General features: G+C 45.1%; 1 protein-coding gene across 1 annotated transcript in view; it reads right to left on the bottom strand.

Annotated features, from left to right (window-relative positions):
- Positions 1-646: 646 nt before the first annotated feature.
- ell (elongation factor RNA polymerase II) overlaps positions 647-23,312 on the bottom strand; it is a 36,367-nt gene continuing 13,701 nt past the window's right edge. The window contains exons 2-12 of the mRNA XM_023843676.2: positions 19,744-19,788; positions 14,253-14,374; positions 12,707-12,870; positions 9,985-10,232; positions 9,679-9,803; positions 5,799-5,889; positions 4,594-5,146; positions 4,212-4,275; positions 3,728-3,899; positions 3,585-3,629; positions 647-3,491 (exon numbers count right to left, since the gene is read on the bottom strand). Coding sequence (XP_023699444.1) covers positions 3,375-3,491; positions 3,585-3,629; positions 3,728-3,899; positions 4,212-4,275; positions 4,594-5,146; positions 5,799-5,889; positions 9,679-9,803; positions 9,985-10,232; positions 12,707-12,870; positions 14,253-14,374; positions 19,744-19,788 — 1,746 coding nt within the window. The 3' untranslated portion in view covers positions 647-3,374. The remainder of the gene's footprint in view (positions 3,492-3,584; positions 3,630-3,727; positions 3,900-4,211; positions 4,276-4,593; positions 5,147-5,798; positions 5,890-9,678; positions 9,804-9,984; positions 10,233-12,706; positions 12,871-14,252; positions 14,375-19,743; positions 19,789-23,312) is intronic.

The raw sequence follows: 23,312 nt of genomic DNA, 5'->3' as shown, positions 1-23,312 counted from the left end.
TCAGATTAAACCTACCAGAATTTGCCAGCAGATCACAAATCAGCAAATTCCATTCTGCACTTCATTTGTAGTGGTCTTACTGAGTACCAAGTACCACTGAACACAAATCACTATTGGACTTGAAAACCTGAAAACTTGGCTTAGGCAAGCGACCGTGCTGCCCGCTGTTCCCAGATCAGCTAAGCACCCTGCCACGTATTCTGCAGTCTTGGCCATGGAGGAGGAGTCCATTACAGGTTTTTAAGACAGCCTTACCAACTAGATGGGCCGAAGCCAGGACAGCAGCTGTATACCATGTGACCAGCCTTCCCACCAATGAATAATCACCCTGGATACGCTCTCAAGGGAACCCGCAGCCGACCCCAGGCAGCATAGGGCACAAAGCAGGGGTACACCCTGGATGGCACGCCAGTCCATTAGAGCACATAAAGCATGAGCAATTTAGAAACACCAATTAGCCTAACTGCATGTCTTTGAGCTTGAGGTGGGTGGGGTGTGATGTGACCCCTCCCAAACCTGGGGCTGTACTGTAACGGTGCTATCCACTGAGCCGGCACGCTGCTCGGATTCCAGATCGTCTAGAAACAATGGCTTATCTATACGTCAAGACATAACCACCATAAAAACGTAGCAACAACACAGACTATTGAAGGTGATGTTTTGATATACATATAATTTTATTTAAATATCAAGATCATTGTAATTCCCAGTCCCTTCTTGTTTCAAATCCCATTTTAGGTTTTAGCATTAAAAATACGACGATTTTCAAGCCCCCCCCCAGAAGCATTGGCACACAACCTATACAACAGGTCATCTGGCACATTCAGCTCATTCAGTGTTGTGTGTGTCACCATTGTTGTGTTGTGTGTGTGACCATTTGTGAAGGAAAAGCCACAGAAGAGGCTCATCCACACGGGCTACTTCCTGGATGCCTTACCCAGCATCCTTTCATGGGTCCTAGACAATCGAGATCGAGACGAGCGATCTCACGAAATGACAGTCGGGAGCTCGCCAGAGGCCATTGGTTAATCGAATATTCACCATCGTGATAGAAGCCGCAGGGCAGGATCAATAAGAAGATGCAGCCATAAATTTAGAAAGATGTGGGTCTAGCATTAGTCAGTCAGTGACGACATCAAGCCTTACGTCACTGGGGTTTGAAGAAAAAGCTGTGATAGGCCATCATTTTAAGCCCTGTAACTTAAGGGCAGAGTGACTGGCAGAGATGCCAAGCTAATGTCTATAGAACTTCCTCACAATAGAGGCAACTGGAGTACATTTTCCTCAATAAAAGTAGAAGATGGAGTCAAAGATCCTTTGCTGTGACACTTTAGTTACTTTGATCAAATTCAAACGTATTACCAAAACGACGTCGGTCAGAGAGATTTAAAAGAATAACCTTGCAAAAGCAATCACATGTATGATCAACTGGCCGCTTCAATTTATGCCATTAAGGTAAGAAGTAAACACTGGCGGCTATGAACAAACACATGTGATGTATAAGAACACTGTGGAGATGAATAGGACGGCGCCTTATACCAGAAGAATGCAACTACAAAGAAGACTGAGCAAAGTGCTACATTTTTCAAATGCACATTTTGACAATATAACAAAATGATACTGAACTGTCGAGCAGGACCATCGGTCTAATCCTGTGCAAAGATACTGCAAGTGAGCGCAGACACTGGCCCTTTCACAATGATTGATACCGGTCAAGAACATAATGAACTTGGTGCACATATTCAGCTAAGGCCATTGAGAGTCTACTGATGTGTCAAGGTCTTTTCTTAGCTTAAATAGGGCGAACGCCAGGGGGCAGGGAGACCCTACTCTGGTATACATGCCATCAGAGGGCCTCACTTTAGCTAAGTATATTGTTCCCAATCAATAGAATATAAATGGACACAAACCTACATGCATTTTAAAATGGAGGATGAGCTGCACATTATTCAGCAAAAATTCTGAGATCAGCACGTGAAGAATTAAGCTCAACCTTGCACATGGGGCACCGTGGTACAAATTAAGTGGGAACAATGAATGAAGACGAATACCATCTAAAGCTAAAGTCTTGGTCCGAAGCATTAACAGATGAAATCGCACTTCAGTGTATGGAGTCTGAGGCAGCATGGGGGTGGGGGGGTGGTCATTCACATGTTGATGTTATAGTGCAATACAGAGATTGTCAGAGCTGGCCAGAGCAATACAGAGACAATGTCCATGCTTTGCAGGATCACTGAACAGTTTTACCGTATCACGCATTACCTTTGCATATTCATACAATCTTAAGAATGTATCACAGTATAAAGCCATTAAATGACAATTATTTCGCTGAACAGTCAAACAGTGATATGTACCTGTGACCTGTGACCCCCCTCCGCCACCGACCAAAGGGTCGCATCTGCTTGTAGAACCCTGAACGGTGGTGCACACGTCTCTCAGGGATGCTATGTGCTTTATGGATGTACATATTAAATGGACCTTGAGAGAATTCACACCTTCTATGGACCACATAGAGAAAGGTGACTTCAGAGAGCTATTCAGAGAATCTTCTGTAAAGCGAAAGGATTGAGCAGGACAGAATGACTGCCAAAGAAGCTGGGCGTCTGCCTGCGAGTGACTTTACAGTGCTGTCTTTATTTAAGGATGGGGGGAAATTATATCTCTTTTTAAAAAAAAAAAAATGAATGCAACAGTTGGGCAACTCTGATGGCCAAGGCAGCTTTTGCACAAAAGACTGGCTCACATTCCAAGAAAAGAAAAAAAAAAAAAAAAACACTTTGTAGTACTGATATTGAGGAGCGTAAATTTACAACACAACTTATCCCTATGTATGTCCAAAATAGAATAAATAAGGAAAAAAATCTAAAATACATATTCACAAGTGTTCAGCAAGAAACCCTTTCATTTTAATAAATGAGGAAAAATAAATTTCATCATTTCATATTTAGCCCATTACATTTTTCCTGTTCTTAAACTATTAGCATTTTGGCATACATTCCGTCACATCCTTTTCAGTGGTATCGTCTCCCCTGGTTCCTGGTATGGAAAGGCAGTAGGAGATCTTCAAAGGATGTGGATTATCCTTTCATACGATTGGAGACCTTCTGTGCACAACAGGGGGCCAGGAAACAAGACACACTGCACAAGGTTTATCCAGCGGCAGAGGCTGATACCCAGACGGTCTAGGGCCTGAACTGCCAAGTCACATCTTCAAAATAAAGTCTGCTTTTGTTCTCAATAGTGCTTTTGGCCCCAATGGGGGGGGGGGGGAATGAATTCTCCCTTCGTGGCATCTTTGATAAGAACTTTCGGAGCAAGTGGAATCCAGACAATGTTTCACCGTCTGGTTTCCATAGAAAGAAAGAGACCCCACACTAATGGCAGTTCTGGAGCTGCTGTTGATCATACTCTGCTATAAGTTTCTTTATATGCGCCAGTTTGTTGTGTAGGTATTCACAGCGGTTCTTCTCTTGACCATAGTTTGGATTAGTCTGAAACAGGAGAGAAACCGTGAGCACTGGCCACAAACCTGCCTAAGCACACACTGCCGCGGTTACGGGAACGTCGCCCGTTTCACTGCTCACCTTTTTAATCTTGTGATACTCCTGAAGTATTTGATTGCGGATTGTCTGGGGAAAGGAAGGAACACATGATGACGTGATTAATTCCCATAACAACCCCCCCCACAGAAATCCAGGAGGGGCCAGGGCTGACCGCGTAGGGCTACCTTGTACTTGTCTGTCCCTTGCTGCAGCTGCTTCAGCTCTGAGTCCAGCACAGTGAACTGCCGTGTGATGCTCTCTATTCTAGCGTGGAGATCCCGGTACTCGTGGTACTCAGCATTGAAATCGTTCTTGTAGCTCTGCCGCTGCTCCTGAGAGGCGATCGCCGTGTACTTCCTGCAGGGACACGGGACAGCAGGGCATGCGGCACACAAAGCCTGTTTAAATCACAGCTGGAGGGCAGGAGTCCATCAGCGCATGCGTCTGGACACCTTGAGGGCTACACAAAATATCCTCATTTTAAACTTTTAAAATCATACCACGTTAAATTACAGAACTCCATCTAGCCTTTGAATTTGGATGAAGACATTAGGGAAAACATACCACAAACATGCATACATACATAGAGTCTTGAGTAAACAGTGACTTTAGAAGAACCTACTATAAAACAGAATAAAATATATATGCATGAAGAAAAAAAAATCTTACGATAAGTAGTCTGCTGTGTCTGTTGACGATGCAGAAATACTACTGTTGCACATCCCATTCACATCTACAAGGAAACCCAAAGTGACTCGTGAGAATTAAATTCAGTATTTACTTTTTAGTGACATTTCAATAAAGCTGATATAAAATACATCAATGGGGTCAAACGAAAGTCATTCTTTAACCAGGCAAACATTGTGGGTTTGTGTACAGAAAATAGTCTGGCACTGGGTATTTTAACAGGCTTCACCACTAGAGGTCACTGTACAACTTACAGAATGACAAACCATTCAACAGCTTGAAATTTCTGATTGTTACTGCCCAGGGAATCCAGGGAATGACGTTATGGGGAATTTGGTTGGTCTTTTTTTATGAGTTTAGCTACCTGCAGACGTCCCGTGTGGAGCACAGTCCTGCGGGCTGCAGGTGCTGCCTGTCATCTCCACCCCACGCTCATCAGCGGCCTTCTCTCTCTCCCTAGACTTCTCCTTGTCCTTGTGCTTTTTGGACTTTTTCTTGGATTTGCCGTGGTGCGAGGCGGCGGCTGCCTCTTCCGGGGGCCCGCCGAGGCCGAGTGGGCTGGGCCGGAATGGGGAGGATCCATGTGCCGGCAGGGGGGCGGCGGCGGAGGCTGTGGGGGCCGGAGGCTGGCCTAGACGTTCCGCCACGGCCACCTCCTGGCCCTCACAGTCCCTCCCGTTGTGGCTGGAGTCGTTGCTGACATCAGACAGCGGGTCGAACGGACGCGGGATTTCTAGGAGCGGCAGCTGGGAGCTGGTGGTCACGCTTTCGCCGCCTATCAAAGAGATCCCGCCCACCTCCTTCCCATTGGAGGAGCTCAGCTTGCCGTTGACGGGTCCTGCCGCCTTACTGGCCAGGTGCGATATCCTGGGCTTCTTATTTGCCAGGGGATCGATGAACTCCGCAGCAGGTCGCTTCTGAGGACGCAAAGCACAACGCAGGAATGCATCACCAGGTTTTACCAGCAATGAACAAATTAAAAAGAAATTAATACATCACACACATGCTACAAAAAATGTGACTGTTCTTAATATCAAGCTAATATCTTTACAAAACAGGCTTCGGTGACTAAAAAAAAGGGCGTTCAGCAATGTGGAACTACCATACCATTCAGAGTTCCTCAAAATGAGAAAAGGCCACTTAGATATTTGGACTTAATCTGTAACCCTACAGTGCCCGACAAAGCAGTGAAGCTTTGTAGTTTATACGTTTATACATAAAAACTCCACAATGACTTTGTACTCCTGAGCTGCCTGCTGTCTGACACTGTGTGTGTGTGTGTGTGTGTGTGTGTGTGTGTGTGTGCGCGTATGTGGAAAACACCCTGAAAACTGTCATCACCCCTTCCCCCCCCCTCCCCATTTATAGCCTCTTAAAAGGGCATCTGAATGAGACCCACGCAAACAGCAGGGGCTCAAGGGGCAGATGGGAAAGGAAGCTGACTAATGCTATCACAGTCGTGACCCTTTCAGCACACTGGCTCTCATCTCCAGCACGAATATCTGGCACAAACATCAGGACATGCTTGACGACGGCGGCGGATCGGAGCGGAGGGGCGCAGAAGCTCACCTGCGACGGCGAGCAGTGAGCAAGCTCTTTTCCAGGACTCACTGGACTTTCCCCAGGAACACTTGGGTTTGTTTGTGACTGACACAATTTCCTGCAGGAAAAACAGCAGCAAGAGCTGTGGGAAAATGCGCTGCTTGAAACAAAATTGCCCCCCTCTCCAAACAAATAATTTAGAAAATACAGTTTTGACGTTCAAAATACCAAAAACACGGTAAAAAAAAAAAAAAAGGTCACAGTTGTTAAAATTGTACATTTCACCAGTTTTTATTGCCTGATGTTGATGTAATTCACGTTAAGCACCATGCTTGAGAGAAAAAAAAACAGCCGCTTGTGGGACTCAGACTGGACACCATGTAGAGGACTTTAAGTGCTCCATTTTCCTGCTGTTTTTAACAACATAAGCAAGCCGGCTTTCTAAGGCCAGAGGAGACCGGTGTGTAACAGGACAAACTGGCCTGCAGATTTTCTTTTGCACATAGGAGAGAGGAAAAGGCCATCGGGAACCGGCCTGTGAAGAGAAGTTTTATGATCATGACCTGGATTTTAGCCAAATGGCACTGAAGGGCCCAAACAACCTCAGGTTCTGCAGTTGTCAGTATTTACACAACATTAAGCAAAGCAGACAGTACGAAATGTTCCAAAGGCCTGAAGCCCCAAAACAAAAGCCCACAGGGGAGACCTGGCTGTACCAGTGACCCTGTACCAGTGGAAAAACGGGACCAGCACCACTACCTATCCAACAGCACATCAGCTTAATTTATTAAGGTATATGATGAATTGTGACGTTTACCAATCTGAGGGACTCCGCTCTCCTCGATGTACTTTCATTGCGAAAGGTCTTACGCAGTTCATTATATGGAAGAGATGGGCCCAGCAGACAGGGCTTTGAAATTACCTTCAGACCTATGAAAAGCATAATTTCTGTGGGTGAATTTCTTGAAACGAAGACTGCAGAAGAGGAAGGAGGCAACAACACTTCACACTGGAAGGCAAATGACTTGGACTTACAGCTAAAATACACTTGGGGGGGGGGGGGGGGGGGTGTTTAAGAAGACACTGGGTAAACCCCTGGGGAAACAGCAGGGGGTGCTGTGGCCCAGGACTAACCAGCCATGTCACACTGGGGGTCCGCAGTAATGGATAGCTGAAGCTTAGCCTTCTTGGTCCTCTAGCGGATTCTGCCGGGACACATGGCCTGCACACACACGGTTACATCACGGCCGCTCCACCGGATCAGTTTCTGCGTGTCAACTGGCCCAAGTGCAACTAAGCAATGTGTGCTGATAAATCTGTCACAATGCTCAAAGTACAACGAGGCCTGCGGGGGGCGCCGGCATGCAGGGACCTGGGAACATCACTATTACTGCCCAAACAAATGCGTTTAACCGGCTGAGCTTATTTCCATGCTGTCCTAATAATAGCTGCCTCTCCGCCATTCCGGTGCATGAGAAAACAGATTTTTCCGCAGGTCCACGTGGAATGACGCCAGAGCGAGCGGGCGGCACGGGTCAGAGAGGAATGCCAGAGGAACCGCACAAGATGGAGAAGCCGGGAGGGGCGGCACAAAGCTGCCCAACAGGGAGCTCCTCGGACGGGATGATCAGGCACCGGAATGGGGGCCAGATAATAATGCAAATCGAAAGGACAAAAAAAAATCTGTTTGCATGCCACACCATTGTGGAGAACACAGAAAGTGACAACTGACTTTCTCATGTTCCATTGGTCACGTGTGCTGCGTTGTCATTGTCATACAGTACTCTGTGGCACTGGGCGCGCTCAGTGAGACACTAGCATGCATTTGTGCTACTGACTCAGTTATGAAGCATTTACATACTACCACCTGACACGTTAAAAACAGCTCAATGCGATGCACTATTACATAATGTTTAAATGGACCCAATTCAGCTGGCGCAGCAAACTGTGAAGTTCCACAGACAAAACAGTGTGATGGGCTTTGGGTTGTTCCGGGGTGACGGATGAGACAGACATGCTAACTAAATACGGAAGAATGTCATCAGCATTAGAATAGATACATTTAATATTACACACAGGCAACCCCCGCACGTCCATAATGTATTTCGAAAGCTGCAATCAAAAACGCTTTCACTTCAAGCTCACATTGTCGCCATTTTTACCATGAACGTTTCGCCAGTTTACTTGCAGAAGGCCGTCCGCTCCCCACGAACACGAAGCCTGCATAAACAGTGTGTGACAGACTGACGGAATTGCACGATACGCGTTTCGTTCACGTCTCCTTCACATGCTGACATTCTGCTTGCTAATGATTCACGCTGCCTCTTGGAAGCACATGGCTTCGCTTCCCCTCCCTCGCTCACCTCAACCCACCCACCCACCCACCCGGATGGCAAGCACCCCCCATACCGACGTCACCTTCGATGACATCAGACTGGCTCTGACCAGCACGGCAATCAGCACCCACATCGCCACTGTACCGATGCTGCAAGACCAGTCACAAGCAGGAGTGGCACAGGACACCGTGGTTAAGATGTCAGAGATAGAAATCTTCCACATTAATGTTCATTTCCTGCCAAAATGTTCCGGGCAGGAGATGCCACTGAACGGGGGTTCCTGGCTGAACACAGCGTTAGCACCGAGGTTCAGTCATTCCCAGTGTATGAGCTGTAGATGAACCCTGCTAGACGGCCTGGTCGTGCATACAGAGTAGATGTGCTACAGCCGTTTAAACACGCAGGGCACAGCGCACCTCGGATTGCATGCCGGCCAGGTGCTGCATTTCACGCCCTTATTGCAAGGCTTCTCAAAAGACAACTATTACTGTTACTTAGCCGGAACCAACAGGGTAATTGATGGAGTCAAGATCCCTAAATTCCTTTTAAAATAAATAAATAATAAAGAGTTACAAGAGAGATCGATACTCATATCTTTGTGGGGACCGTCCATTTATCTCCATGAGAAAGTCCAAAAATAACAACCTTAACCCTTACCCAGCTCTAACCATAAGTAGCCAAACAAACAAAATAGCCTCTTGGCATGTTTATAGTTTTTTTGATTGCAGTCACCAGTTTTTATAAAATGGTCCCTAAAAGGTAAAAATAAGAGGTTATCACATTGTGGGGACCAAATGTCCCCAAAACATAAGGTATACCTGGACCCCCCCCCCCCCCCTCGCCACACACACACACACACACGCGTACATACAGACATATTTGCATATAAAAAAACAAAAATCCCATCAATGCAAACTGAGTGTAGCTCTCCTATCATTCCAATACAAATTGGACAGACACACACACACACACACACACACACACACACACACACACACACACACACACACACAGTTTAATAGGTTCACCTACTTGCTAATGCAAGCAGCCTGCTTCCACAAAAAGCAAACGTGGCTGCAACTGAATACATACAGCACACAGAAAGGGTCACGGGGTTCAGTTCCTGTGCGGTTAAGAAGCCTGATCCAAGCATTTTTGAACGTGCCGGTTCCAGCATCTCAGAAACAGCCAATTTACAGGGATTTCCATGCACTACAGTGTCTAGAGTTTACAGAAAATGGTGGGTCGAACAACACACCCAGTCTGTGGCATTTCTGTGGCCAAAAACACTTAAGAAAGAGGTCAGAGGGGAACAGCCGCAAGGGCAAAACTGACAGCTCAGTGTCATGCAGAAAGGCATTTCAGAAGGTATGGCTTGTCTGTCCTTGAAGCTGTTCTAGAGGCAGAAGTGGGTTGTACCAGGTAGCAGCTGCATCTATCGGTTAATCACCACCAAGAGTAAATATGTTATATTAAAAGCCCCCAAAAGTTATGAGGAATACTTAAAAAAGCAAGGAAAGCCTTCCGGGCTGCAGTGATGGCCGACGGCACAGCACTCGTCAGCAATTTACCGCACAAGGATCCTCTTGAGAAGCTGGTGATCTCCCTCTGTGTAGCCGGCCCAGTCCTTCTGCACCTCCTTAAACAGGCTGTCTTTGAGAGTAAACGTGTTGTCTTTCCCATTCAAATTCGCCACCTTGGGACAGGAGAAAGACAAAATAAATACCTCACAAGCACCAAAGCTAAGCCTGTAGCTTCACTGATCATCTGTGAGGCAGCCTTGAGGAGGGCACCGAGGTTAGGCTGCACATCTGTTTACATGTGCCAGCGACTCGTCTGGTTTTGTGCCCTCTTATCTTACGGGGAGAGGAGCAGACCTGTTGCAGGAAGCCGTCCAGGGTGTCCTTCTCCTGCGGGGACACGCCATCTTTCTGCAGCCGCAGGATCAGTTCCGGCTTCCTGTAGGGCTTGAGCGCCAGCAGGTGAATCAGACGTTCCCGCAGGGGCCTCTGTTGGGCGCTCGTCTTCTTCATGGTGCTGGAGATGATGACGGGCCGTGAGGAGCGGCGCGAGGGCGCGATGTCAGACAGGCCTGGGGCCGGCTTCCGGATCTGGACCTTCTTACCTGCAAGCAGACGGGCGCACAGGTAAGCACTGACACTCATCTACCTACATACACACACACACAAGGTGAACAGGACACATAGCAAGCGGTGCCAAAGGCAACACCATCGAACCATGGATCCGGAAAATACTCTTTACAAAACCCAGTCGCCTACCTGAAGGAGACCAGACCTTTAATCTTTTTCTTTATTTTTATTATTTTAACATAAGCATTAACTTGTCGTTTTTAATTGAAAGCCTGAAATCAATTCTCACAACAAACAAAAAGGAAACCCTAAACCAGAGCTTTGGTTCTTTGTGGGCTTGTCTGCATTTTCTTGGCATGTCTGGTTTAGTGGATTTCAGGTTCTCTGAAAAGCAGACTCCAACAGTTCACCTTAGCATGTGTCAAGCCACCCCCATACTATGCACAACAGTGCTTCCCAAACCAGTCCCCAGATGGACCACATCTTTGCTCTCTCCCAACTCCCAGGGAAATGGAAGAGAGCAAAAACAGGGACAGTCTGGGGGTGACTGAGGACCGGTTTGGGAAGCGCGAATGTGGCAGACACTACCTGTAGAAGCTGATTTTATGGCAGGCCTGTTATAACCTTTGTATTCGGAGAGTTCAGCCTGGGTTTTCAGGTCCCGTAAACTCCATGGGAGAGTCTGCGCAGTGTGTTTGCGATGTCAATCCGGGAAAAGACGTCCCAGACAGCTCCTCTGGGTAGGAGCCCCCAAGAACTGCAGTGCAAAGAGGGCACTCACTGGGCCTTCACTAACTTCACAACCAAACATTTAACTGGGTTAAGAATGTCCGACTTACGGACAACTCGTACTTTTGAACGGACTGCCATAAAGCCCATTATATTAACGATATCAGTCAAATAGCTGGTGCGTAATAATGAATGCACACGTTGCGACATTCGTATTGTATGTGATCGTCCTGTATTATAAATTAAAGTGCTGTGCCTCATTTTCAAGGGAATGATCAATGCCCCACTTTGGAAAATGTCTTCGATGTGGACCCGGGGGAGGGGGGACTTGTCCCTTATTTCTCCAAAGTGAAAGTGGTCCTACTTCTCAGTGGCGAATGAGCCAACATCATCAGGAATTGGCTGACCAGCCCATGTAATCACCTTTATTATTTTGGTAGTTATGTCTTTAGCTCTGGTGCTGCTAACATTTAATAACAATGGTTAGATACCGGCTGACAGCATTGGCCAGGATTGAAATCAAAACCTACGTCTTGATTTTTAAGAAATATTGCTGACACCGATATGTTAAACGATGTCATGCACCTCTAGAAAAAAAGTGTTTACTTTTTGGTATTTGTTAAATGATTACTGCAGTAAGAGTATCAGGAATCAACAGTTTAGTTATTAGATTACAAAATTTTTTTTTTTTAAATCAAATCTATAGAAGAATAAATAGCTGTGCAGCCCTAATGATGAGTTGCTGTAATTTCGAAGGCAACTGTACCAGCACATTTTAATATAAAGTTATCAGTTAGGGGAATATTAATCATGTTTCTCACTGGGGGGAGGGGAGGGTTGAACATCTGTTGGGACAATTTTACCAAGTTCTTCAACAGGGACAGTAATTCGCCACGTGGTAACAGAAGTACAAAAACAAGCAGCTAGGCAGTGACATTTCTTGCATTACATGTAAGAAACTCTGTGGGAAGGCAAAGGAAGGTCCCCGGTGCAACAAGACAGCGAGGAAGCTTTTCCAGACATTTCCGTGACCTTTGCTTCTCTCCGGCCAACAAGAGATGCTGCTAAATCAGCCTTCAACAGCACAATGACACAACCCCAAACCTCCCCCATTCTACCAGTCACATGACTCCACATGGGGAGCCACAAGACTGCAATTAGCCCCGTCTGTCGATTGAGCAAATTACAGCAACACAAGGGTCACAGAGAGAGACCAGCGGGAGAAAATCAGCCAAGACACCATTAGAGCATTACAATACTCATTTCACCATTCCCAATTGGCCCTTTAAACAAGGCAGATGATATTAGCCTACAAATAATGTTAAAATTGAACAATGAAAGGTTTCAAAGCAAGACATCCTTCCCTCCTATAGCAAGAATAAGCCCAGATTGAGTGTCAGCTTCTCCTGACAGTTAGTTTTCCCCACATCCGGCTGAGCCTGATACAGGCTGGACATTCTCCCTGAAGGGCGGCGTTGCCCCTTGGGGAGCTCTGAGCAGAGGGCTGAACAAGGTGGTGTCCAGCACTGTGGCGGACGGGGCACAGACACACGCACATGCCACCACGCTGGCAGGAGTCCTCAGCCGCTGGGGCGCAGGTGAGCTCACGTCGGTGGGTAAGAGAAACTGCGACCAGAAACGGCTGAGAAGCTGAGAAGCTCACCTGCGTTAGACTTATACAATGTTACAAGCGGACATGGAGTGTAAGATGCGACGAAGGTCAGTATGTTTGGGGCACTTTAGGTTGGACTGCAGCGGGGGGTGGGGAGGCTACACTTACCCACATATCTCCCGCCTGGCTTGATGACGATGGCTCCGCGGCTCCGGGTCTCCTCCTCCACCTGAGCCATGCTCTGCCGCGCCTTTTGGTACGAGTCATCGGTGGCACACACAGTGATCTTGTCCTGGATGCAGCCTAAGCAGTCCAGCTGGATCCTGCCATCGCTGGGAGCACAGGGGGACAGGGAGGGGGGGGGGGGGCGTCGATAATTAGAGACGCCCGGAGGGGGTCATAGGTACTGCAGGGGAAAACACCCGAAGCCGTAGGTGCTATACAAGCCAAATTCTTCAAAATAATCTGTACGAAGTGCTGCCTAAAGTTATAACTTTGAATAGTGTAGAGAAATAGACACGGGATTCAGTTACTTCCAAGTCAACACATGGACGTTTGACCGGATTCAGTTAACTAGATTGGGCCTGCCTTGCATTTGATGGCTGGGGAGGGAAGGTCCCCTCACAGAGTTCACAGAAAGACTCGTTGTCAGACAGCGTTGAAAATTTTCTCCGCTCCTGAGAGAAAGACTCGTGGTAGTGTGGATGGGAGGCTACATCGGAAGAACATTTTTGTGCAATGTATTAGTGCGGACTTAGGCTAAGGCTGTGAAAATTAGTTTTATTTTTTTTCACGCCTGCATCAGTGAGCTCCAATTGTCCTTAGCCAGTGACCCTTTCCTGATTAGTTCTCTTCAATGTCTCTTTTCTCGATTGGTTAAAGAATGTTTTCCCCTTTGTTTTCGCGGAAGCAAGCGTGTGAACATGGAATACAACACAGGACTTTCACTACCGGGCAAATGTCCTTTTGCTTATTTGTATGCAGCTAAATCACATTTTGTGTACATTGTACGCTGATTACAAGCAAAGAAAAGAAAGAAAATACCGATCACTGCTTACTGCGGATAAATTAGAGTAAGACAAGAGTACTGATACTGAGGGGAGAGACGTGTAGTAACTAAGTTTCTGGATTCATGTTGTGTTTTACTGATAACTGTTGTTGCTGTGATTTTGATAACCTACATGGTTCCTTTTCATGTACAACTTTGTGTTTGTGCCACTTCTTGAATTATAAAGAGATTTTGGGGGGAAAAAAACATGCAGAAGACACATTGTGCTTGAGCTGCAACAAATAAAATATAAAGCTGAAGACTGCATCCCCAGTGTAGCCTAATAGGGTTATAAGCTACATCACATTCATCTGCCACACGCCGCAGCGTGGACGCAAAAGTTTTTCAAGGGTAGTGATAACGGTGGTGTGGATGCAGATCTTTTCCTTCGGAAACCCCTGTACACAATTTTTAAACGCATTAGTGTGGATGTGGCCTAAATGTAAGCTTTCTTGGGTAGGGATTAAGGTCGTCACAGTTGGGACTTGGGTTATGCCCATAGAAATGATGCATCCCCACAAAGATACCTTGTGTGTGTGTGTGTGTGTGTGTGTGTGTGTGTGTGTGTGTGTGTGTGTGTGTGTGTGTGTGTGTGTGTGTGTGTGTGTGTGTGTGTGTGTGTGTGTGTGTGTGTGTGTGTGTGTGTGTGTGTGTGTGTCCACTCACCTGGTGATGTACTGCTGGATGCAGTCAAAGCTACCCTGTGGGTTGTCCCTGCCCACATGGGACAGGTAGAAGGTAAACGTCTGCAGCTCATCGAGGCTCTCTGGTCGCGGTATAGAGATTTTCTGTTGTGGTACAGGATGGAGGGGGAGGTGATATTCGCCACATGAAAGGGGAACATTCCTCAAAAGTTCAGTGCTATTGATCACTTGAAAATTGTCCTATGCTGATCCTTAAAGCTTCAAATCAGACCCCCTTTTAGGGGATCCTACCACTCAAGTAAGCAAAACCTATAGATCAAAATGTAATGCAATATTTGGTGCAGAATGGCATAGCTATCGTGTCCTTAGGAAAATGTCCCATCTCATAAGTCCGCAGTACGGTCTGTTATATCCGACCACAAAGTGGTGCCACGTGCAGAACAGAGGCCTGAGCATCAGAAAGCCCCACTGGTATTCCAATAAAGGGATGACCTTCAGTTCCAATTATACAGTAAAGCCTTACAGAGGACTTTAACGTGTTAGGGACAGGTGACATACCAGGCTGTACCGTCAAGCTGCAGCTCAGACACCTGCCCACCTCCCAATGCCAGTCAAAGCCAATGTGGCACCCTAGGCTAGCTTTTCCCCACCGATCCCCCCCCCCCCCCCGCCAGCTCATTTCAGTTTTATCTGGATGCTGCTCTACGTTCTCTATCAGTGTTCCCCACTACAGTCCTCGGGGACCCACAGTTCATGTTTTTGCTCCCTCCCAGCTCCCGGCAGCAAAAATGTGGACTGTCAGGCAGGGTGATCGGAGAGAGTTAAAACATGGACTGACTGTAGGTCCCCAAGAACCGGATTGGAAAGTATTGTTCTATGTGATCCTTGTACTCAGGGAGGGGGGTCAGAGTTGGCAGAAAATAGGCCACCTATGTTGTATAATGGGTTGGCCGGCAGTCACCCCCATTGCCTTCTTACATAATAAACTAAGTCAATGCATAGTTGTCCATTGGCTGATTTATTAACTAGAGAACTTAATCATGTGGTACTTTGATTACGGCAGCGGCATTACTAGTTTTATACCCATCCTCTTAGCGGGAAGAAATCAGTGACCTTCTTTGAAATTGCAGGTTGGTTGCTTAGAAACTGATGTAAGAGGTGAGTCTGATTCATGAATTATTCATGAGCTGCCCATGGCCATCTTACGCAAGGGAGAATATACACCGTCTACAGCACACAGACAGCGTGTCAACTATTAAAACTCGTGGCCTTCAAGCATGTTAGCGGCCCAAATGGCCAACGCACAATCATTTGTAGTGAGGCGAATTTGATTTAAGATTTGACAGCACATGCATCTGAAAATTTTCCGGTAGCCATGTCAGCTAAGAACCCGACCACTCGTTCATGCTTCATCCCAGCGGCAGCCCTAGGAAGCTGTCGCTTTACTTCCTGAGTGTTTCATATTTCACGTCAGCACAAACACGTGCACACCAGGCAAACTCAAAATGGATACAGGACGCAGCTCGACGCTGATGCATAAAAATGTTTGAGGGGGGATGGGGATGGTTTGAAACAGCAGGACGAGATGCCGATTTCTCCTCTAGTTTGATTCCCTTTCAAGATCAGTTCACATTCAGAAGATAGTGACAGCCCTAGTTTGTCTATCATTTATATCAATAATTGAGTAATCTATAGATAACTGGACAATTCATAAAGTAATCATTTATACACACACACACACACACACACACAATATCCACATACATACACATAAAATATTATAAATTATATTATATACAAGTGATTTGTCGGCACTGCTTTGTGTCAGTCGGCACGACTCGCATCAACACCACCAGCTTATTTGGCTCTGACGCTAACTGCAATGTGAGCTTATTTCCTTAAATTGACCAGCCCCACTCAAAAACATAATATGCTCACAAAAAATAATTCATGTTATATGGTTATTTTGTAACATATTATGCAAGGTGATGCAGCTAAGCGATGGTGCTAACCTTTGTTTTAGCAGAGATTATTTTGACATACAGGAAATAAAATTAAGCAAAATTTACGTGATGAGAAATATAGACGAGGATATTCAGAGTCTAAATGGCACATATCTGTGGCTAACCATTGCTGGGTGAGTCAGCCAAAACTTGAATGACTTCTTTTAAGGTGTATTTGCATTGCAGAAATCGTATAGCAGTCATGCTGTGCTGATATTTAAGTTCTGCTTTGCAATGCTGACAGACGACTGCATTTTCATCCACTTTTAATGAGAAGTGTTTCCGCACAATTGAGGCTTTTGCTCTTTATTCCGCAACGCAGTCTTCCTTCCGCCTTTGTTCCGACTAATCGAGATTTTTCTTTTCTTCTTTTTTTTTTTTTTTTAATGAGAAATAAAGTTTAAAATTGAGTATTCGTGACAGCTCTAACACAAATTAATCCACACTCGTTGACAGTTAATGCAACTCCTGGCCCGAGCATAATTTTACTGCTACGAATCATCATTAAGTAACCAATTCAAAAATGTAGAAGCTGAAGTCTTGTCTAATACAAAGTGAGTGTGACAAAGGCAGGCGTGAGCACCAACAGAGAGCAGAGGAGAGGGTGCTGCACGTTTCATACCTAAAGGCAGAGCCCGGACAGAAGCCCCTTGGTCTTCAGCTGCTATCCCCACATCTCCCCTAGCCCCTTGGACCCTAGCCCCTTCTGTGCAGCTAGTGGAAGACAAAGCCCCTTTTCACAGCAGGCACTTGCCATCCCCCCCCCCCCCATCCCCAAGGCTGTCTCCTCTGGCCTTTTCCACGGTAATTAATTTAACTGCCGACAAAAGCGGGGCTGGGCTCTCCCAGCCTGGCCTGTCGGGGCACCAGTCCCAGCAGGGTGGCAAGATCCCCCCCCCCCCCTCTCCCCAAAGAGCGGCTCGTAGGGGGCGTGGTAAATGACTCATTGCCACTGCTCACCCGTACACCTGTGGGATGGGAACCAGGTTGGGTGGGGGGGGGGGGGGGGGGGGGAGGGTGACCTACTCCTCTCACACAACTTAGAGAAATTCTGTTCTACCATACAGGTTGACACTTCCATGGCTGGAGACTCAGCATGAAAAACATTCTCCAGTGAGGCCACCGTGGTTACAGCAGTTAAATCCTGCATCCCAGCATGAACACAATCTGCATAAATTTATGGTTTTGGAACGTGGCAACTTCTGTGGTCAAAAGTTTGATTTTTTTTTTTTGGTTTCAATTCATTGACACAGCTGCTACAAAAAAAAAGGCTTGCCAGTGACCATGCACTGGAGCAGGGAGTAATTAAACTGCAAAATCCTTTGCTGGTGGACACCAGAGAGGTGACGTGGCGCTTTGAAAATGTGGAGGAATGCCTGTCGTGCTTCACTCCAAGCCGCTGTGGGAGCGAGGTCACCGACTGCAGGAAACACATGACTTGAATAAATCGGCCATAACGACTGACAGCAGTTTCAACACGTGGACACATATGAAAGCCAATAACAGCTTTTAAAATTGTGCACCATAAACATATCCCACATAGAAATTCTGGGACAAGACAGCACTATGGGAAACTAAACCCTTCACTTAAAACTAGCTGGTCTACACAGACTAATGGTAACTACAAAAATATACTACACAAATGTATCATGTTAGGTTTATACAGCCTTTCCTTCCACGATGCACGTGTGGGATGTTCAACCACTAATTTAACAGGAATGCTGGCAGCATCCACTTTACATTTAACCCACTTTAACCCCACTACATTGTTTATGGGTCAATCTGCATGCAGGAAATGACATGCTCCCTGAATGAGCAGTTTGCGCTGCTCCCTTGCCGCTCATGCATCTGCAGTAAGCCGTCGCATTTCACCAGATCACAAGCCGGCACTCCGACTGCTCACGATAGCAGCGATGCAAACGAGGGGAGGGTACACAGACCCATTTTGACCAGCAGATATACGGTAACTAGGTCCTGGCAGAAACCGGGTGCAGTTTCAGATTCATAAAGGTTACGCTACTTTCACAATACTATCAAGGCTTTTTAAAGCCCCTGCCAGCTTATTGAAAATTCTCTCTGCTTCCATTTATAGCCGTGTGCTCCTGTATCAGAACTGACATTGAAATAGCCTCATAGGGTTATGTGCACTTGGGTCACCTCATCCCACCCCCACGGCCAAATTTACTTGGGACTAAAATATAAGAGCACCCTGCCCTCTGCTGAACTGAGGGTGTGGTGACCATTGCCACACACACACACACACACACACACACACACACACGAAATTCCATGGAAAAAGGGAGGGGGAAAAAAACTTAGCATTGTGTCAATTACAGTAGCAACCAACAATCACCATAGGATTTCCAGATGTTAAGTCATCCAGTAACACCTATTATTCTGTCATTATTCTGGCATTTGGGTCACGCATTTCCTGCCTTTCGGAATTCTATGCAGCTTTGTTTGTGTTCAGCATCGGCAGTACAACTTATGCCAGTTGAAAAAATAAACTTTGAAGGTTGCAACATACATTCAGCAATGGATTTTATGAATAGTTTTCACTAAGCAGTAAATCACACGCTACACAGTTTCCTTACTGCCTGGAATAGAAGCATCTACTGCATCAAACTGCAACAGATAAAGGAAATACCTCAAAAATATCAATTGTCCAGCATTAATCTGTAAGCTAGCAATCTAAAAAAAAAGTCATTATCAATATAACAATATAATATTTAATATAGTTTAGTTCAAATTCTTGAACTTGCATTTGTGTCAATTTATGCACATTTTCCCCACAAAAAGGCATACAACTAAGGGTATTTCTATTTTTGACCACAACAATCTCAAAAAAACTCCAAAGAATCTCATTGGGACTGATTTAGAGAGTTGGCGAATTTAGGAATTCATTAATTTCAAGTAAATTCCAAAGAAATGTATTCAGTTCAGTTTTACTAAGGTGTTTTAAATTGGGGTAACTCCATTTTACACAGATGACAGATACTGTGGTTGAGATATGGATAAAAAAAAATCTTTCTTGTAGAGCATTAAATATGATGCTTTACATTTAAATGATACATAGCTTCCACTGTTCAAAGGAAATTGCCCACTAAAGAAAAAGCAAACAGCAATTCAAAGAACTTCTATCAACAAAGTACACATCAAATTGTTTACATGTCCAGTTATAAGGGTTTCTGTATTTCACAACCACAATAAGCAGCCATCTGTATACTACATTCAAATAGTTGTATCTGTCCTAAAAATGAGTCACCTGAAGTCAACCGCTGCAGAACCAAGAAAGTAAATGTGGTGGATTATTCGTTCAATATATTCCATTTTAACCCATTTCCAGGCTAGATTTTACCAGTATATATTCTTATAGCCCATTTATACAAATACATCAATAAAAACTACATTGAAAGCTAAAATAAAGATAATGCTAAGATATCTTTAAGATCTTTGTAGGAACAGATTAATCTTAGTGCAGGACAACAAGCATCCAGCAAAAGTTCTTACCCCTTGGTTTCCAGAAAATCTGATTGAGGGATGGGCAGACAGGCTCTGGAAATAGAAGAGACAGTAGAATTAAATGAATGAGAAAAACTCAATATCAAATGCAACACAAGTACACAGAAATCTGGGAAGCAGGAGTCGCAGGAAAGCTGCAGGCTGAGCTGCTAGGGCTACCGGAAGGACCAGGCTAGACAGAGATAGCGCCACCTACAGGGCTCTGACACGTGCTACACCCATAAAATGCAATGACAGTTGTAACACAGCAAGCACTTAAAACCGTAACTAGCTAAGCTCAATTCTGATAGCAGGTTGGACTGCAAGTTAGCCAGAGGGGAAAGCCTGTGCAGATCATGTGGAGTCCAGCTTGTGCCACGACACCAGGCACTTCACAAAATTCTATACTGGCAAGTATAATGGTAACTGAGCTCTTTGAATTTCATATCGGGAAGGTCTCCGCTCCGCTAAGGTTTTCGCTGCACTGATAGCTTCTTGCCAACCAGACTGAGGCGGTGGGTGGGAAGGAAAGGGGTAAACAGGATCTGGTCTTCAGGAGTGGTCTAGAGTGGTTACATGCAATGGTCCATAGCGGAGGAAGTAGAGCGGGACCCATGGCAGAAAAGCCCACAGAGCATACGGGACTTGCCCGAGACAGATGATTTACAGCAACCAAGAACAACAAAAGCCTTTGATGCAGCCTCTCTTAAGAGCCGTTCTTACTGTGCAGTTCCAGCAAAGGGAGAAACATTTCACTGACGTTACTATTGATTCTGATAAAACAATATTATTTTTTTTAAGCCACTGACCAGCTTCTCTACAATTTCCAAGTGTCACTCTAGCTCACTGTCTGAAGCTGTACCATATTAACAATACACTGGATGCATCTATTTCAGGAGCCTGCTTAACTGCTTCATTTCTCCATTCGGTCTATTGTCGGTGGCCAAGTGTGTGGCTGTCACTCCATGATTAATTTTGAACATGTCATGTCACTATTTATACTACACATAAGAGGAACAGCAATCGTGTGGCAGTAACCAGCAAGGAGGTCTGCCATCATCTAGTCCACACAAGCAAACACGAAAAGGGTTACCAGAAAGGAGATGAGTTTTCATAAACGGTCATCCACAGGGGACCTGGCGTAACTGCTGGCTGTTCTCATACATACTCATACCGTATTTGTCATCAAGCATGGAGTTTATATTGGCCCTGCTGAACCGCTAACGCAACGGCCTAGCTATGCTGCCACAGCTGCTTTTGTAATATATGACAGAGACCCTTAGATGCCAAACAAAATACGTAATCTTTTCAGAAAGTGAGATGATTGGAACTCAGAGCAGAGATCGGTGGCCTGTATGGCTGCACAAAGTATGCAATATTTTGGAAAAACTGAATATTGGGGGGGGTGAGGGCGGCATGCCCTCAAATTATCTACAATGGCCCATCAGACACTTCCTCAAATGCAGGAACTGCAGAACTTTTCATTTTCAGTTTGTATTCTTAACTTAGAGGCAATAGTAATACTCAGAGGCCAGTCAATCAACCCCCCCCCCCCCAATAAGAAGAGAGTTACATACAGTGCACAACATGCAAAAATAAAGCTGGTATGCTACAGCAGCTCAACAAGCATGAAAGAGCATCTGGAATGGAAACAATTTTGCTCTTAAGTTACGGTCACACTCACGCAAAGAAATATTCGCCTCCCATTCAGTTCTATTATATCTGTTTGACCCGATGCCAGCGAAGCGGATATGCAAGGCATTTTCGCTATGACTTCATTTAAATAAACTTTGATCCGTGAATTTGCGTTGCTGAACCAATGCAGTGTGGCATGGGCGAGGTGGAAACCGCAGTGTCACAGCACTACAAAATGGAGGACACTTGTTTTATGTGCATTTACACTGATATGACAAAGCTTTTCAATAATAAACTGTCGTAGGGGAATGCTTCGTTACGACAAGAAAAAATACCGGCACACCGGTTATGCCTACCAGTTACGTCAGTGCATGTATATAACCACTCGCTAGCTATCATACTTCTTCAGAAATCCTACCATACACTATTAACAAAATCAACACTATGCATTAGCTGAACAAAAATACCTCGGTATAGTTAAACTAAAGCGGAATACTACATTATCTGGCCAAGATCATTCTTGCACTAATTGAATTAAATTAGCATTGGAAAGGAGAGCTTTTTAATATCTTTTGTCCTTGTAGCTGCTTAATACACACATGATTAAAGCCACAAAGTTGTCTGCCTGCTACATTAGAATCTTCACTGAATAAGTGTTTGCGTTTAGGCTAAAATCTGGGCTTATTCTATGTTGATTGATGGTGACTTGTTGGGGCCAATGTCATTATCGTACACTGAAACTGAAATGAAAACGAACACTAAAGAAAATACGTAAAAAAAAAAAAAAATAATAAAATAAAAATCCTGTCAGACTTTAAATCTGCAAAAAGTATCGCCACACAGGCAACATCTTTACCTTGTTTAAACATAGTATCTCTTTTAAAAGATGTTGCGGCTGCTGATCTGTCCCTTCCTTCATCATGACTTCCATTCTTATCGCTTTGTGTCGCATATGGCGTGATCTGCTAACCAAATTTATTAAGCATGAGGATACACCCAATTTACACAGAGTACCCTCCATCTTCCTTTCTACAACATGCATCTCATTACCTTTTTTAGGCATACTACTAATCTGCATACTGAATTGACGTAAATGTGTGTATAGTGCCAAAAGGCCGGCGTACATTATCTAAAGCCCTACAATGGCATATAATTTATTGTTGTCAAAATAAAATTAAATGGTCACGTTGATTTTCTGAAGGAAAATTTCATTTAGATTAATTGACCAATTCATAAAATAGGCAATAGATTAATCTATAAAAACAGTCATTAGTGGCAGCCCTAGAATATTCTCACCGAGACTTCATAATACAGAAAAGATACCGTGTACTATCCAAGCCTAGAGAGATTAGTGAAGCACCCAGAGCAGATTTGAATAACGACTTTACAGACGCAGTACGTGATAGCACTAAAACGGAATCGATGGGGAATAAAGTTGGCAACAAGGACTTACTCAGTTCAGAAAACAGTTCCAACCGTTCAGGTTCTGGGTAAATGAGCAGACAACCTCCTAAACATGATTACAATATGGGACCGGGGTGGGAGACGCAGCTTAAAAATTACATCGCATTCTCAGCGTGAATAAGATCTTCAGAGGCAGCACTAGGATACAGACTTTTGTAGCCTCAAAGATGCATATTATACAAAAATCATACAGGACTGCAACATCGACATGGCACCGTGCAGGAGAGAAATGCTGGCTTTTAAAAAGGTCACAAGTGGGCTTTCTTGGAGCACAGCAGGGAAGTCCGACATCAAGACTGAGCTAAAAGCAGCCGCAAGAACAGCATTGTCAGAATAATGTACCCTTCCCCCAGCCCAGGACCTCCAAAACTACCATTCAGCACATACATCCTAATGTGTAGATTTTTCAGCAGCAGAGATACGTAAAATAATCTGATAATCTGCTGCATTCTTGACTCACAGAAAAGCAACATTGCCCC

This window comes from Paramormyrops kingsleyae, chromosome 15 (genome assembly GCF_048594095.1).
Source record: "Paramormyrops kingsleyae isolate MSU_618 chromosome 15, PKINGS_0.4, whole genome shotgun sequence".
In the NCBI taxonomy this organism is placed as follows: Eukaryota; Metazoa; Chordata; class Actinopteri; order Osteoglossiformes; family Mormyridae; genus Paramormyrops; species Paramormyrops kingsleyae.
Note: the sequence above shows the minus strand (reverse complement) of the source record. Positions and strands in the feature narration are given on the sequence as shown.